Here is a 16,443-nt window from a genome sequence, read left to right as displayed (position 1 = left end):
GTGTACAGTACGGTCCTCCAGGTCTGTGTGACGTTCTGTTGTGGAGACACAGCTCAGGTCTCTTCCTTCAGAGTAAATCTGAGATTTCTTTCATCTTTCTTACTAACAGCACATCTGTCCACAACGCTCCGCAGGATTTGAGCTTTCACTCATGTCCGCTGCGACAAGAGGGGTCTCTCTCACATCTGTGTCTCGGAGTCTGAGCGATGATAATAGTGACCCTCGCTTTAGAAGAGTTTCTCTGGTAATAACAGCCCATTTCAAGTATAACTGCCAGCGAGTCTGTTGCTGTCTGCTGACTTTAATGCAGTCTTAAAGATCACCGTCAGAGAAGAATGTGCCTCTGAAACTGATTCTGTGGGGATTTTGAAGTCCATTTGGGATGTATTTGATCAAACGTGCTGTTCTGAAGTGACAGTAATGGGAAGCGCTGTTGGCAGCGAGTGTTTTTAAGCTTCATGTTAAGAAGTGAGTGACGCTCTGAACAGCATTAGCAATATGCCGATATCACACGGCTAAGTCTCTTTCAACAGGGTTGAAGCTTTGAAATGTGCTGTAATCTGTGTATGCTAAATGTTTTAGAATGACTGAAGTCTTTTACAGCATCATAAGCCGCGTTATTACTGAAAACATATGAATATAGAAAATACAGACACCACTCATCCAGCAGAACGTAAAATCAGAACGATCTGATTTATAACACAACTTCTATATTCTCACACACACACACACACACACACACACACACAAAAACACACACACAGATTTGTTTGCTGAATGTCGATTTTCTGACCCTGCAGACGATACATCAGACTGAGAACGAGTATCACTAGAATCAAACCGTTATCAATGACATCATCGCTGATGTCACTAGACGTCTGGCTTGGTTGTGAATGAATGGATTTCAGTAGAAACAGACGAGTAAAGTGTGTGTGTGTGTGTGCGTGTGTGTGTGTGTGTGTGTGTGTGTGTGTGTGTGTGATCGTTCACAGACTGTGTATGTGTTACTCTCAGTCTCACACTTGCTCTTCTTTGTTTTTCAGATGTATAAACAGAAGGTGGTGGAGTTGGGCGAGAAGCTCTTACCCGCTTTCAACACGCCCACCGGCATTCCCCGAGGAGTCATTAACCTGGGCAGGTGAGCATCCAGCGCGGCCCAATCCCCCCCCCCGTCCCATTCCTTCACAAATCCATATGTCTCACATCTTACCTTTTACGTCTCATGCCGAAAGAGACGCTTCCTGGCGTCTCCGGCGCCCACCTGCCTTCCATTAGCCCACCAGCTCGCCGTGACAGCTGCAGGCAAATTTAATTAACCGATTCTAGAGCTAATTCCAGTTAGACGAGGAGCAGGAGCCAGAACCACAGATGGGCCGGGAGACGACTGAGACCGCTGTGGTGCTCAGGTTAGTCAGGACGGCAGATGCACACGTCGAGCCGCACGACTTTGTGACTGAAACAGATTAGAAACGTTTATACTAGTGGATGTCAGTAGGAATCTAAAAGACAGTGAGGATTCTGTGGCGTTAAACACTTCCTAGTTTTTGTTGAACGCTGTTGGTTAGTTGGGTAGCGGCTTCAGTGGATTTTTCCCTACAAAAGTTTCCTCACTTTTCTTTTTCTCCCCAGACGTCAGCGCTATTGATCGTATCCTCAGAAGAGAAGCGGCGCGTGTCTCGCTCTCACAATAAAAACCGAAAACAAATCATCTTGTGAATTAGTTCCGCACTTTCACCAAATGAATCCTGCAGGGAGAAGAACAGCGCGGTGAAGTCGGAACTGTTCATTTCTGAGCTCACTCGGGCTTCGCTCTCCATTCGCCTTTCTGTATGTTTTTTGTTTCGGTTCACTTCACTTACAGCCGGTCTGAGACCCGCAGCGGAGACGGGATCATCTGCCTTTAAAGTCCCCTTGAACTGGAAGTTGCGGTCGTTTTTACTTCCTTATTTTGACGCATTTCCGAGTGAAATGGAATTTCTAATGAGAAAATAGTGGGCGTGGCTTTTGTCTTTCTCTGCGATTTGATTGGATGTATAAAAACAGCCGTTGCATTTTGAAGTGGAACTGGCAGCAAGCTGACAGTAGAAGGGGAGGAGTTAACGTATGCTCCGCCCAACACAGCAAAACTTTTTGCAGTGAAGCCGTCTAACATACGTCATTTGAGATGAATAGTCAATACAGGAAGGAAGTGCATTTTCAGATTTTAACTAAAGATTAAGAATTTTAAAAAGAGAATGACCCACATTGATAAACTATTTACAATATACACTGCAAGATTTCATGAAAAATTGGCATTGTCATTTTTAATTTCACTGGGACTTTAACAACAAATGAAATTTTCATAATATTAACTCCAAACAAAGCCTGAAATACTTCAGATGTAATACTGAACATCCCTTTATGAGAATAAGCGGTACATCTTTATTTTTAATAACAGAATACTCTTATCAAATATAAAGTTCGGCATTTTTCTTTTATATCTAACCGTGTGAAATGCAGCCATTTAAACACGAGCCTGTCTTTTATGGTCCGTTCTTTCTTCCTCATTACTAAAAGAATCATTTATTGAATCGTGAGCAGAATTGTTCCCGTCGTCGTTAGCGTTCGGCGTTCAGGTGTGGAACGAGGTGAAAGCTTTTAACACGTCTCCTTTCAACACATCCTCACTCCCGACTTGTCACATATTTACGCTCGGTCAGCGTCTTTCGGCGTCACTTTTGAACGCGCAGGGTACCCCTTTGGCGTCGTTTTTCGACGTGACGGGCACTCGAATTTTACCGTCATTGTGAAAATGTATATTAGATATAATTTGCAATGATGATGTTTCGGGGTTTAATTTAAGTTTAATGGCCAGGATAATTGCGTTTACATGACGCTATTCAGACAGTTTCACAGTTTGAGCAAGTAATGTAACAATAGTATTTATCGTAATATAAAACACATAATACAAGCTGTCACAATGTCGTTCAAAAATACAGATATTCCAAGGGTACCAACGCGAAACGATCGATTTGTATTAGGAACAGATGCGAAAGCGATCACCGTCCGCCGTCAATCTCAAATCCAGTGAAGAACGACGTTCAAATATTGCCGCCAGAGGAAGTTACGTCAGCTTCGATGCCATTGGCTCTCCCGTGTCTCGTGTCCGATCGCGTCATTTCGTTGGCTTTGAACGTGAAACGGTATTGGCTCCCGCAACCGACTGTATCAAGCTGTTCCGGTTTATCTTTTGAATGGGAGCCGAGTTCATGTATTCACGGACACGCACGGCATCTTCATGTAAAGTTATCGTACGACTTTGGTGCAAAAAGGTCTTCGAAACGAGTTGTTTGTTATATTTTATATGGCTGAGAAGTGGTTAGGGTTAGGGTGGGGTTAGGTGCTACAAAATATTAAAACCATAAATAATTATGAAATGCTAAGAATTGCACGCATCTCGATCTGGAGCATTTAGCAAACAGCAACGCAGTTCCCTGTTCGTCGAAAACGACGCCGAGGGGCGCTGACCGAGCGTAAATATGTGACGAGTCGGGAGAGAGAACGGGTTGCTCCGTTAAACAACACTCTGCTTTTTCCAGTAAATAACAACAACATTGGCATCTTTCTGTGGTTGGCTGCTTTGTTGGTACCATCCAGCCACGCGGTTACCTGCTGGCGGCGGATGTGGTTGCCATGGCAGCAGCGTGGCGTGGGTGGCGGTGCTCACGTCGCCTGGTTTGCTCTCTGTTGCAGTGGCACCAGTTGGGGTTGGGGATGGGCGTCGGCCGGGAGCAGCATCCTGGCGGAGTTCGGCACGCTGCACCTGGAGTTTCTTCACCTGTCTGAACTCTCTGGAAACCCCACGTTTACAGAGAAGGTACGAGATTTCTTCCTGACGGTGTTGAGTTTAACAGAATACAGGTCTTGAATGATTTTGCTTGTGGTTCTTTTATTAGGTGATGAACATTCGAAAGCTGTTGAACAAAATCGAGAAGCCTCGCGGACTGTATCCCAACTTCTTGAGTCCCGTCAGTGGAAACTGGGTTCAGCGTAAGTCTTTTCAGACATCCTTCAGCTCACCCGCAACAAATCTAAAAACATTTTAAGCATCGTGGTAAAATGTGTTCAACAGTGCTGGGAGTGCAATGCTGATATTTGTGTCTGAATAAACAATCAAATTGGCCCCATATTTAATACAAACACCTGCGGTGGATTTGGGACGTGTACAGATGTTCCAGTTCTGCGTAAATCCGGCATTCACAGATGCACAAATGCACATGTTTAAAAGCAAATCATTCAAAGTATTTGTAATATTCTCATTTATTTGGATGATCATAAGAATCAATCGTTTTTATATGAATCGTGAGCAGTGTTCACTGTGTTCGATGTGACATCAAATATTTGATTTTCTTTTAAACAGGCACTAGATTCGCTTTCGCTTTTCAGTTTTGAAATGACTGTCCAGTCAAACTCGTTCCATTTTTCTTATAATGTTGTATTAAAATGATGTAGGCTCAGTTTGAATTTTCCTTGAAATGTCAGGCATGTTAAGAGTTTTAGAGTTTGAAATGGTTGGTTATATTCACTGTACTGTTAATGTTGTTGTTTTCTTCGTTCATCGCTGGCATGAATGACAGACTCGCAAGAGCATCTTTTGAGTTTCCGGATGCAATTACTCTGACGTCCGTGACATCAGTTGAGCCGGCGCGGCTCTTCTGTCTGACTCCAGCCAGAAGTTATTAAAATGATAATAAATCCCATTACCTTTCAGAAATTGAATCTTTCAGAATCACCTACAAAACGGCAGAAACATTCTCTTTTTCTTCAAAGGGCTGAATTAAATCTGCAATTGCAGCTCTAATTGGTGTTGCATGACTATAGCTAGTGAGCTGGAGAGAGAGAGAGAGAGAGATTGTGTCTTTTCCACAACTGACTCGTTTTGATTTGCATGACAATCAAGTGTGGGTCGGATCTATTATGTTTTTTTGATAATATAGCTTATTTAGTCTTAATCGTCAGTGAAGCAAACCCAACTGCACCTGTGCATATAAATGAACTGTTTACTTCTCATGCTGCTTTAAAAATGACATCACCTGTCAACATTTATGTGTTTTTAAGTTAGAATGAACCAGCTTTGATCAATTGATTCCAAAAATATTATGAAATATTCAGAAAAAATAAGAGACCATTTCAAAATTATTTTTCAGTTTTTCTGAATTTACTATTTCTATGTATGTGTTTAGGTTAAATGATCATTTTTGTTTTACTCTGTGAACTACTAACAATATTTCTACCAAATTTCAAATAAAAATGTTGTTTCAAAGAAACTGAAAACTGGAGAAACAGGTGGAAACAACAGAAAAGATGCTCTGTGTGTTTTCAGACCTCAAATACTGCAAAGAAAACCCTCCACGTGTCTTTAGAAAAGGTTTAAACATTCGTTGTTTTTATAACCAGGATTTTGAGCTCAGTTTTCATGTGTCTTGTCTCTCAGTCTTTCACATTGCCGTTGGATGACTTCATGTCAGTCCTGAGCTTTGATTTTGTTGAAATTCAAGAAACACTGGACTCAAATGACCACAATGCATCTAGAAATTATGATTAACTGAACATTCATTTTTTTCTGCAGCTGTATATTATGTCTTGTTTTATTTTGGATGAGGACAAGATTTACATTTACATTTTACATTTATGCATTTGGCAGACGCTTTTATCCAAAGCGACTTATGTTGCATAATACTTTTTTTGAATGTGCAATCCCTGGGATCGAGATTTTAAGATTTTAAGATTCTGTATGAGCACATAAGATTTAATGTGCTGATACAGAAATATGCAGATCATTCGCAAACGCAATTATTATTTAAACTTTTTTATTATGCTACCACCAAGAGTGCATCATTTAATTCAAATGTGTAGAACATTTTTTATTGATATATATTATTTACGGCTATCATTTATATAGCGCTTCTTTGTGGCATTTGTTCAAAGCAGCTTTACAAAAAATTGAGAAATCACAGAAAGCGTGTTAAATGTATAGCATACATATACTGTAGAATAGAATACATGGCATTATTGCAATTGTTTTGTCCTCATAAAATGATTGTCATCTACACGAGCCGTGTATTCTTTTTTTCTGAGACATTTGATCAATATGGTAGATAAAAGGTGTCAAATCAAAGCAGACATGCCTTTCCAGCTTACTCTTAAACAGAAGAGACAAGTGCACATGAACGGGACATGTTTAACACATTCTACCGTGTTGTTGTTTCTTTGTTTTTTGGGGTGAACGTGTGTTTAAATGTGTTATGGTTATATTGACCAGTATCACGTGGTGATTTCTTCTCTCTCTCTCACTCGCACAGATCATGTTTCTATCGGAGGTCTCGGCGACAGTTTCTATGAGTACCTCATTAAATCTTACTTGATGTCAGATAAGACGGATGAAGAAGCGAAGAGGATGTACTACAGCGCTATGGAGGTACTTTTATTAATGACTCCAGGGTTCGTTTTTAAAACAATTACTCTCGGATGCTGATCGGTCAGTGCAGGAGGATACGCGACGTCCAGTATATGCTTTACGCTCTGTCCGTCTGACTTTAGTGTGATGAGAGACGAACACATTCAGATTAAAAATAATATGGATTTTGGTTTACGTAGAGCCAATTATCTACTGTACATTGATTCAATTATTGAAGCAGTGATCCTTGACTTAGTTTTGCCTAGAAGAAGAATTTAAAAGAAGATATTTTGAGAAATGTCTCAGTGGTTTTGTGCCCATGCAGTGGAAGTCAAAGGGGTTCAGTGTCGACATTCTTCAAAATATCTTCTTTTGTGTTCTACAAAAGAAAGAAACCCACACAGGTTTGAATAAACGAGGATAGAATGTTCGTTTCTCTTTCAGGCCATCGAGACTAACCTGGTGCAGAAGTCTCAGGGTGGGTTAACTTACGTGGCCGAGTGGAGGGGCGGCATCCTGGATCATAAGATGGGTCATCTGGCCTGTTTCTCCGGCGGGATGATCGGCATCGGTGCTGATGACGCGTCTCAGGAGAACAGACAACATTACCTGAACCTGGCAGCTGAGATCACACACACCTGTCACGAGTCCTACAGCCGCACAGGTGCGCACACTCACAGAGGAAAATCTTATCCCGTTCCCGCCTCCTTCCTTCCTATTCTTGGAATGTAATACATTCGGCGAACATTAAATCAAACTTTTAATCAAATAAACCAACCACAAAACGAAAGTAAAGGGCCGACAGCTAGCTCACGGTCAACTGCCGGCCACACAAACATAAATAAAACTTAACACAATGTCCAGGCCTGGTCCTCTCTCGTCCTTCACTCCTGTCGCGCGTCCTTTTCTGCTTCCGATCTCCTCCGTGAGAGATGCGAGACCGGTGCAACGCGCAGCTGACACTCATTACCACTCAAGTAAGAAAGAGATGGTTCTTCAAAGCAACTTTATTTGAAAGAGCATTTTGTTTTGAGCACGTTTTCGAATTCTTTAAATGTAAGATGGCTCAAAGCTGTGTTGAGGTTTTGATGTGATTATAATACAGGCCGCTGTGCGCCGACACTCGGTTTTATGAAACAGATTTGGAAAAGCGCTTTGCCGTGTAAGTATTTCCGTATCAATGCTGACAATAACCGTTTCTCTATCGGTGCTCTTCTATCCCGACGAGTTCAGCATCATCCGCTATATAATCACAAAACCACACGTTAATACAACACAATCACCTCAGATAGGGTTCCAGACTGAAGTGGTGCAAAAGAGACGCAGGGTTCAGACAAAACAAAGCGAAATCAGCGTGCAAATGCCACTGTTTATTCAGAGTAAAGAGTTCTCTCCGAATTGTAATTTTAGATTTACGGGGTGTAATGGGATGCGTTTGTTTTGCTGTTTTATATTCTGCTCTGAAAGCATTCTGTTTTTATAAAAGACCCGCACTTGTGTACGTACAAACTACACACACATAAATATTGATATTTTATCTGCAACAAGTTTTTTCCCCTTGCAAGAGCAATGCAAATCTCATAGCATGTGTGTTTAGAAGTTACAGAACTTTCTTTCTTCAGCTTTTCTGTCTCTCTAGGAGTCCATGAATAAATATTTGGTAACACTTTACATTAAGGTACCCTTTATGAAGCATTTATAAATGTGTTTATTAATGATTAATAAGTCATTTACAAGTGCATTATAAAGCAGTTATAACTGCATGAATAAAACGGGGGATTCTAACCAAATAGTGAGCAGGTATAAGAAAACCAACATAACACCCTACAGTGTCCAGTCTGACAGCAAACAACATCAAGATAATAAAGAATCTGCTTTCGAGTCAAATAAATAATGAATAAATACATGTATTAAGCATTTATAACATGTGAGTTAAAAATGGCTGACTAATTGGCAGGTATTCTTTTTGTTCATGCAGTTATAACTGCTTCGTAATGCATTTGTAAATGCTTTATAAAGGGTACCTTAATGTTACCAAATAAGTTGATCTCCTATTTCAGTTTAACGGTTGTGAATGCTTTCCATCTCACTCTTGGCCTTTATCATTTTTGTTTATAATCTTTTTTTATTTGTGCAGGTCTTGTGTTGTAGTCTTGTGTTGAAGACTTTCGGAAAGCTTCGTGGTTTATTTCTTACAGTTTGACCTTATTACATCATACTTTAAATGTGCGTTTCAGAGATAAGAGCTTTTTTATTCTCTCATAGACCTCAATACAGCGGCAATTCCTTTTTATCAGTATTTTTCTAAATGTTCTTAAACAGCCCACTCAGCAAGATAAATTTACTCTAAAATTACTTAATTAAAGTAAATGTTGATATTAGTGAATACATTTTGAATGGGCTTTTTTTCATATTTAACATTTTCACATTCAATGAAGCTGGTGAGCAGAATTCTTAATGTGAAGTGATGCCACAGTCTGTGGTGACGTCCAATGAAAGTGAGGAGTGAAGGTCACATGATCTCATAATGCAAACACCTGCCAGTAGCCAACAGTACTGATGTATGGTATGAAAGCAGAGAACATGCGTTGGGTTTAAAGACACCGTATGGATTTCACGTTGAAATGTGTTTCTGTGTCATTAGCCACTAAACTGGGACCGGAAGCGTTTCGCTTTGATGGAGGAGCCGAAGCGGTAGCCACACGACTGAGTGACCGCTACTACATCCTGAGGCCGGAGGTCATCGAGAGCTACATGTACATGTGGCGTTTGACCCATGACCCTAAATACAGAGAGTGGGGCTGGGAGGCAGTGGAGGTGCTGAGAAAAACACTGCAGATCATACCTCACAAAACATGCTCATAATGCAGAAAGTAGTTCATTTTACTACAAGAAGATCTTTTGTGTCAGACAGACAGTAATGTAAGACAGTAGTGCTGGGGTTATTATCGCGTTAACACATTCATTCATTAATGCCTACATTTATTTTATCGTGCCTTAACGCAGATTTTTTAAGTATTATTTTATTTCGAAAGTCCGTTGCTCACTGGCTCTGAAACGTACAGACAAATCATGGGTCACAGAAGGGGTGGGATGTTGACCGGTACTGGCTTGGGATGGGCGTCACCACGCGTCTCAACCAATGAGAGCATTTGGGGCTAAGACTGCTGAAGCGCGCACATGAACCCAGATGAAATCAGAACTCTCACATGGACATTTCGTTTTAAATCTCCCCCAGACGGCGGAGTTGATAGAAAAATTCACTCCATTTCGTCTCCCCTCCTTCAGCCATGCGCTTATGTGTCAGTGCCCTCGCCCCACGAGTGTAAGAGGCTTATTGCTATTGATGATAAAGCGGAAGGAAATCAACAGCCTGCCGAATACAATTTCCCTGTCTAAGGTACAAAACAGCAACCATAACGAACTCTGTTGCGTTTATTGTATGCAGTGTGAGGCTAATGCAGAAAACATGTTTAATCATGCGCGCCTAGAGAGTCAGAGCGCAGACTACTAAACGGAGTTCTCTTTCACGTCTTCTTACTCTGAAATGGACAAATAAACACAAAATTACATCTATATTCCCATATTAGCAAGGGTCCATGTGAAAGTAGTCCGTTTTATGAACATTAACAGCTGGTAAACAAAACAGATGCGTCACAGTGTTAGATCCGTATATCTGTATAGAGCGCTCTTAAAGGGGCAGCAGCATAATAAAGATCTCTGTTTATAATGTTCATCAAACAATAAAGGACGGGCCCAAAACACTCACTCATATTAAAGGAATTGTTAAGATAAAGAAAAAAGTAGCATACAATAATTTTGTTGTTTAAAATGTGCTTTAAATACACTTTGTGTTGAAAGAGAGTTTATGTACGAGCAATAAAATCAATCATTATAATTTGTTTTTCTATATCAAACTAGACAGAACGTTAATGCCCTGGCAGTGGCAGATAGCTTTGGTGTTATATTTAATTTGATTACATTAATGTTTAAGTTGAGATTCACAAGAAATATTTGAAGTTAAAATTGTTAACTGCTACTATGTAAAGGAAATACTGTTGTAAAAAAGCACGTTATTTGTTTAAAGTGTTTGCAAACCAAATCTTATTGCACTTTTGTTCATATAGCAGTACTTTTAAAGGGGACATTTCACGAAAATACGATTTTTTCTGTGTTTGAGTGCTATAATCAGTTCCCCGGTGCATCTACCAACCCAGAAAACGTGAAAAAGTACAATCCAGTCATTTTGCTTTGTTACGCCTTTCTCTGAAAGCATGAGAAAAAATCAGCGCTTCAGATAACGCACTTCTTCTGACGTAGGAGAATGATCTTATTGTAATATCACCGCCCCTTAGTCTGCTCGGTTCCACCCATGGCGCGCCATTGTGGTTTTGCAAGCGACACGAGTGTATCTGTAATAAAGTAATGGCAAAAGTTTGTGCTAAGTGTTCTGTTGTTGGGTGCACAGACCAGCACAGATCATTATTTAGAGTCACAGCCTCCGAGAAGACGCGAGAGCAGTGGATTCTTTTTATTTTTAATGGGAATCCTCTGGAAAGAGTTAGAGTTAACTGGTACTAGGTCACCAACAACATTAGCGCAATTAACTTGTGTAACATGACGGTAACAGCGTCATTGTGTTTACATATCTTGCAATAAAGCAAAAACAACAAGCCTAGCATATGATCATCATTACATAGACAAACTAATATGCGTGCACTTGTTTTAGCGAAACACATAACGTTAGTATGATGTAATCATAGCAGTACAGCATGGTTTGTTACAAGCTGAACCGTTTTGACTACGTGACTGTTGAAAACAGTTTTGAAGATTTAAGTTTGTAAAAAAACTTACCATGTAGACACATCTTGTCCAATCCGAACTTGTACAGCTTGTGTCCGACTCTGGCTCAAACATATAAGGTTGAACCGCTTCGTCTCCGCCAGCAGCCATCTCTCGCTTAGGATTTACGCTTACGCTCAACGGTTTCTATGGTAGCTTGAGAATGTATGGGCGTGGACACACCTCCGTGAAGTTGGGGGTGTGGTTATCAAGCGCCCATCATCATCATACGGAAGAAGCGCTCAGAAGCGGCCATTCTTGAGAATGCGTTTTTTGCAAGGTAAAGATAGTGGCGTTGTGCTTCATCCTTGAAGTATTTTGACCGAAAAATGTCACATCTCTTTTATAAAGACCTCAGAGAACTGTTTCAACTTGGGTAAAGTAGGCAAAAAACCTCCCCTTTAATATAAACGTTCACAATACATTACTTTTTGTCAGGAATTTGCAGACTGAACCCAGACACTGACAGTACGTAAAGGGTTAACAAAAACTTTTACTAAATATATAACACAAAACAAAAACCCACAATGGGGCAAAACGACTCTGTCCACAGAACTAGGAAACTCATGACAAGAAGGACAGAATCATGACAGTACCCTCGCCCCAAGGGACGCCCCTTGGCAGCCCAAGGGAGAAAACTCAGCGGGTCAAGACAGACAGGCACGAGGACAAACACCACAGACAATGAACCGCACAAACTAGGGGGAACATGGAGGAGACAATAATGGGGTTAGGGTGGGCTAACAGGAATAACATTAATGGGAGGGGGAGGGGGAATGGGAGGAAAAAACTTGGGACCACTAGGCATAGGTTCGATGGGGAGGAGACTTGGGAGGGCTGGGACTCACCTCTGCGAGCGGGGAAGTGAGGGAGGGGCAGGACCAAAAGGGACTGACATGGCTGGGGTATTTTTCTTGGAGCGGGGCGGTGTGGGACGGGCAGGACAGGAGGGGCTAGACATGGCAGGGGCAGGCCGGAGCTGGCGTTAGAGCTCCCTAACTCTGCTTCTTCCTCCGTTAGCAAACCACTGGGGTAGGGGGCGGTCGTAGAAGAGCGGTAAGGGGCATGGCCAGCTCTGTACCGGAGGAGGAGTCGGTTGCAGTTCCCCAAGACCCTCACTATGGCCAGGACGCAGTCTTCCGGGACGGTGGCCAGCGGGGAGAATACCCAGGTTGGGACGGCTGGGGCCTCAGCATCTCAACCTCCGCCAGCTTGAGAGGCTCGGAGAGGCAGCTGCTGAAAATCAGTTTGAGTTCTGCCTCACCGAACTCGGTTTCTGCTGCGGCTGCAGCGGAGACCCGGGAAAAGTCCTGAATCCCATGATTATCCTGACGGAGCCCAAAAAGTAGATGGAAGACTTGACACGGAAACTAGACGCTGGGGAATAGTCACAGGGATTCACACACTCAAAGGCACAAAACGAACCGGCACAGGACAGAGAGAACAGCGGCTAAAAATAGGGGAACACTAACGAGGGATGATTACACAGGGAAGGTGACGGGCAGGTGACGGGAATCAAACACTAATGGGGAGAATACCGGGAAAACAAGAGGGCGGGGCCAAGGCACGTGACAGGAGAGACACATAACAAAACAAGCACAAAAGACATGGTACTGTCACGACTCTGTCCACAGAACTAGGAAACTCTACTCATGACAAGGAGGACAGAATCATGACAACTTTTGAATTCATTATTTAATTTTACGCTTAACAATGCGATTAATCACAGAAAAGTCATGCGATTAAAATTTTTAATCGTTGCCCAGCACTAATCATATTATCTTCTGCTTAAAAAAAGATATGTATAGTAGCTACGCTAATTAGTCTCTTTCTGCCCTCCTCTCTTGCCTCAGGATACCCATCCCGAGGTAACTACTCCAGTTGAACGTCACGTGCCATCGTCCTGTGAGAGCCTGTGGACTGACTGGTCATCCCAGCTTTAGCTCAGGAATTTCAATTACCAAAAGCAAAGATGGGCTTGTTACTTTAATGCTAAAACGTATTTACAATCAGTGTTGGGGGTAACGTGCGTTACGTAATCAGAGTACTTTTTAAGTAACGAGTAATGTAGCGCAGTTACTTTACAAATTTACATATCAATACTTGAGTTACTTTGTTTTTCAATTAACGCAAGTTACTTTTCAGTGTAATCCTTGATTTGTATGAACATTTTTTAAACTGCAGAAGTGAGATTTTGAATTAATAGTGTAGACATGATCGCTCATGCTTGCGCAGAAATGCTAGTCAAACATAGGCAGTGTTGCCATGTCTGCAGTGCTGCAGTGTTCCGGCTTATTTTGGTGCTTGGTTTGTTTTTGTTACACAAATCTGGCAACCCTTGACACAACTATGGGAGGCAAGTGTTGTCGCAACCACCATGGACAAAATGCCTGCTGATGCTCCATAGATGACAATCAAATCGCGAAATTAGCGCGAGTCACGAGACGCAACAACAATCAATAAAATAATCTCATGCCTCGTGAATGTAAACATAAACTGTGTTCGACTGTTTGTGGCGCTGTACACACAGTCCTGATCCAGGGCTGTCGCACGTGCGACCTTATTTCTCAATGGTGCGACTAAGAAAAATCTGAGGTCGCAGCGGTGCGACCAGCCGTTCGAGGGAGAGAAAAAGTCTGGGCGACTCTGAAAGTCTCACTGTGATTCAACAACAGACACACATTAGGCCCATATCGTGGTCTAAACCAATCAGAGATAGTGAAGGGCGGACCCCCCTCTGATTTGCCGTGGTCCAGATTTTCCTGTACGTGTGTGTACCAGAGGTTGCGTTAACCGAAAATTCTCTGTCATTGACAAGAAATGTTTACCAGTGACGGAAAAATCTGAAGGCCGTCCGTCCGTACGTCATTTTGACGGATTACAATGAGGGCAATTTGTAACTCCCTGTTTCCCTTCATTAGAGCGTGATATGCTCACGAAGGGACATGCGTGTTTTCACCTGTCATTGTTACCGACTAGACATATGTGATGCGATCTGGGAAAACCCATTGGATGTCGCGCTGGGACGCGGGAAAGACAGTTCACCTATCAAAGTAAACCACATAACATGAAGAATGAAGGAGTAGCAATGCACATTTCCCGCCAGTCCTGTGTAAACTACGGCATGCAAAGTTTTTTATACAATGTTTTCGTGAGATGACAGAGTTCCCCGTCTGCAGCACCGGGAGTTATCCGATCGCAAAACATACAAGGGATGATCAAAAGTCCAGACACTATGCACATGATAAACAACGTAAAACTTGCTTCACTGCTTATTAGTTGTTGTCCGTATTGTTTGCTAGTTTCCTAGTGATAATGGCAGAGCTCTCGTTCTTTAAGTGTGCCCGCACCATTTTCCTTACTTTCGTTTTATTCAAACGGTTTTGTACAGTATTTTTATAGACTTCAACACTGGGAAATGTTTTTTTTATTAAATTGTTATTAGAGTAAGTCTTCTACTACTCTAAAGTGACTTTTACTTGTGATACTGGACTGTTGTGCTTTTATTTTCATCACTTAACTTTAAACCCATTTTCCTCCCAATTGCGTTCCTGAAAATCATAGCGCTTCAGCCGACCTCAGCCATAACTTTTGTTACATACACAAGGTATGAGCAAAATAAAAACTGATTTGGAAAGGGCTTGCATATGGTATCAAAAACTGTAATATATAAATTTGCACCATGTGTTGGGTTTTCCCAGATCGAATCACATATGAACATAAACATTAAAACATGAAATATATAGATGAATATAAACAACAACGGCTTTATTGGGCATTCAGTTGTATTAAAATACAACAAGTTCTGAGACGCAAGTACAGCGTGATGACGTCACGAACATACTAATTACCACCTAACGCCACCTTGCACCATAGAGACGGGTAATAATAGATTATGGCGGATTTTTTTACGAGCCTGTCAGTCAAAATGACGCACAATAAAAAAGTCTAGCGCAACCTCTGGTGTGTACATGTGAAAATGCATGTGCTGCAGTCAGACAGAGAGGTGAGGAGCCTATAGGCCCGTCAGTTAAACAGAGTGGATGTAGTGCGGATGATGAGAGAAGATGAAAAGAACGATTGACAACTTTTTCGTGAATAATGTTAAGTTAAGGCCTGATCGGTCCGAAAATCATAAGCAATGCTCTGACACGGAGCCATCAACCTCATAGGTTATGTCAAGCCCTGGTCCATTTATCTGGAGATGTTTTAAGTTTAAATTTCAGTTCAGTGAAGCACTTTAAGCACCAACACTTTTTCAGTAAGTTACTGTAGAATTGTGCTTCAAATAAAGAACTTTATGTTGACCAGATTGTTAGTTAATCATTTACAAGTCAATTGTGCCTATATGGACAGCGATTTTAAAAAAAGTGAACTGGTAAAACTGCAGTGTTAAATGCGATGCAGTCGAAAATTTGGGTGCACCTAACTCTCTAAGATCTGCACATGACATCAAAGTACACTAAGAGCGATTCGAGGGCAGAAACTTACTGCTCTATGTTCTTTGATGTCATAATCTGATCGGTTTGCGCAGCGCCGCATGAAGTCGAACACATCTGAGAAGGTTGCAGCCAGTCAGTGAAGGAGTGATAAGTGCAGTAAACGAACAGTTTTCACTTCTGGACCATCCGCATATGAGATTAAAGGCGGATATTGTGTGATTCACACGCTGGATGTAATATATTCTGTTTCTTGTTCGTAAAGCAATTCGAAAGGTGAGTGAATGACAGTTTTATTAATTTGAGATAGATAAGTCCCTTGTTTGTTTGTACATGTATGTCTTGATATTTTCTGTGCCACCCTAAAGCAATATGTCAACCCTAAACATTTCCCCAAGGATATAGGCTATATCCATTTTCAAAACTCTATTTTGCCTTTTTCCCTCAAACATAACTTTATTAAACATGCTTAGTTGTGCTGATAATTCTGCTTAAAAAATCTTTTGAATGGCATACACAGCTACTGGTCAGAAAATATTTGAAATGTGCTTTTTAAAGAAAATAAATAATTATAGGCTATACATGATTGTTAAATGCATTACAGGGTTAAACACTAAAAAACAGCAAAGTCTGGAAAAGCATGAGCTAGGGATGGGCATTTTTCAATAATTTCATATTTGAATATTTGAGCTCATATAAACGAATATTCGAATATTGGTTTATTTA

At 41.3% G+C, this 16,443-nt stretch overlaps 1 protein-coding gene across 2 annotated transcripts in view; it reads left to right on the top strand.

The window, feature by feature from the left end:
- LOC130557580 (mannosyl-oligosaccharide 1,2-alpha-mannosidase IA) overlaps nucleotides 1-16,443 on the top strand; it is a 150,960-nt gene that overhangs the window by 119,381 nt on the left and 15,136 nt on the right. Inside the window, exons 5-10 of one of the 2 annotated variants that reach the window (XM_057339462.1) lie at nucleotides 1,044-1,138; nucleotides 3,733-3,856; nucleotides 3,936-4,029; nucleotides 6,342-6,457; nucleotides 6,881-7,100; nucleotides 9,081-9,253. In XM_057339462.1, the coding sequence (XP_057195445.1) occupies nucleotides 1,044-1,138; nucleotides 3,733-3,856; nucleotides 3,936-4,029; nucleotides 6,342-6,457; nucleotides 6,881-7,100; nucleotides 9,081-9,253 (822 nt within the window). Of the gene's footprint in view, nucleotides 1-1,043; nucleotides 1,139-3,729; nucleotides 3,857-3,935; nucleotides 4,030-6,341; nucleotides 6,458-6,880; nucleotides 7,101-9,080; nucleotides 10,827-16,443 lie in introns of those variants that run through there. The other variant, XM_057339461.1, reaches the window with a different exon arrangement.

The sequence above is a fragment of the Triplophysa rosa genome, linkage group LG8, assembly GCF_024868665.1.
Source record: "Triplophysa rosa linkage group LG8, Trosa_1v2, whole genome shotgun sequence".
Lineage (NCBI taxonomy): Eukaryota > Metazoa > Chordata > Actinopteri > Cypriniformes > Nemacheilidae > Triplophysa > Triplophysa rosa.
Note: the sequence above shows the minus strand (reverse complement) of the source record. Positions and strands in the feature narration are given on the sequence as shown.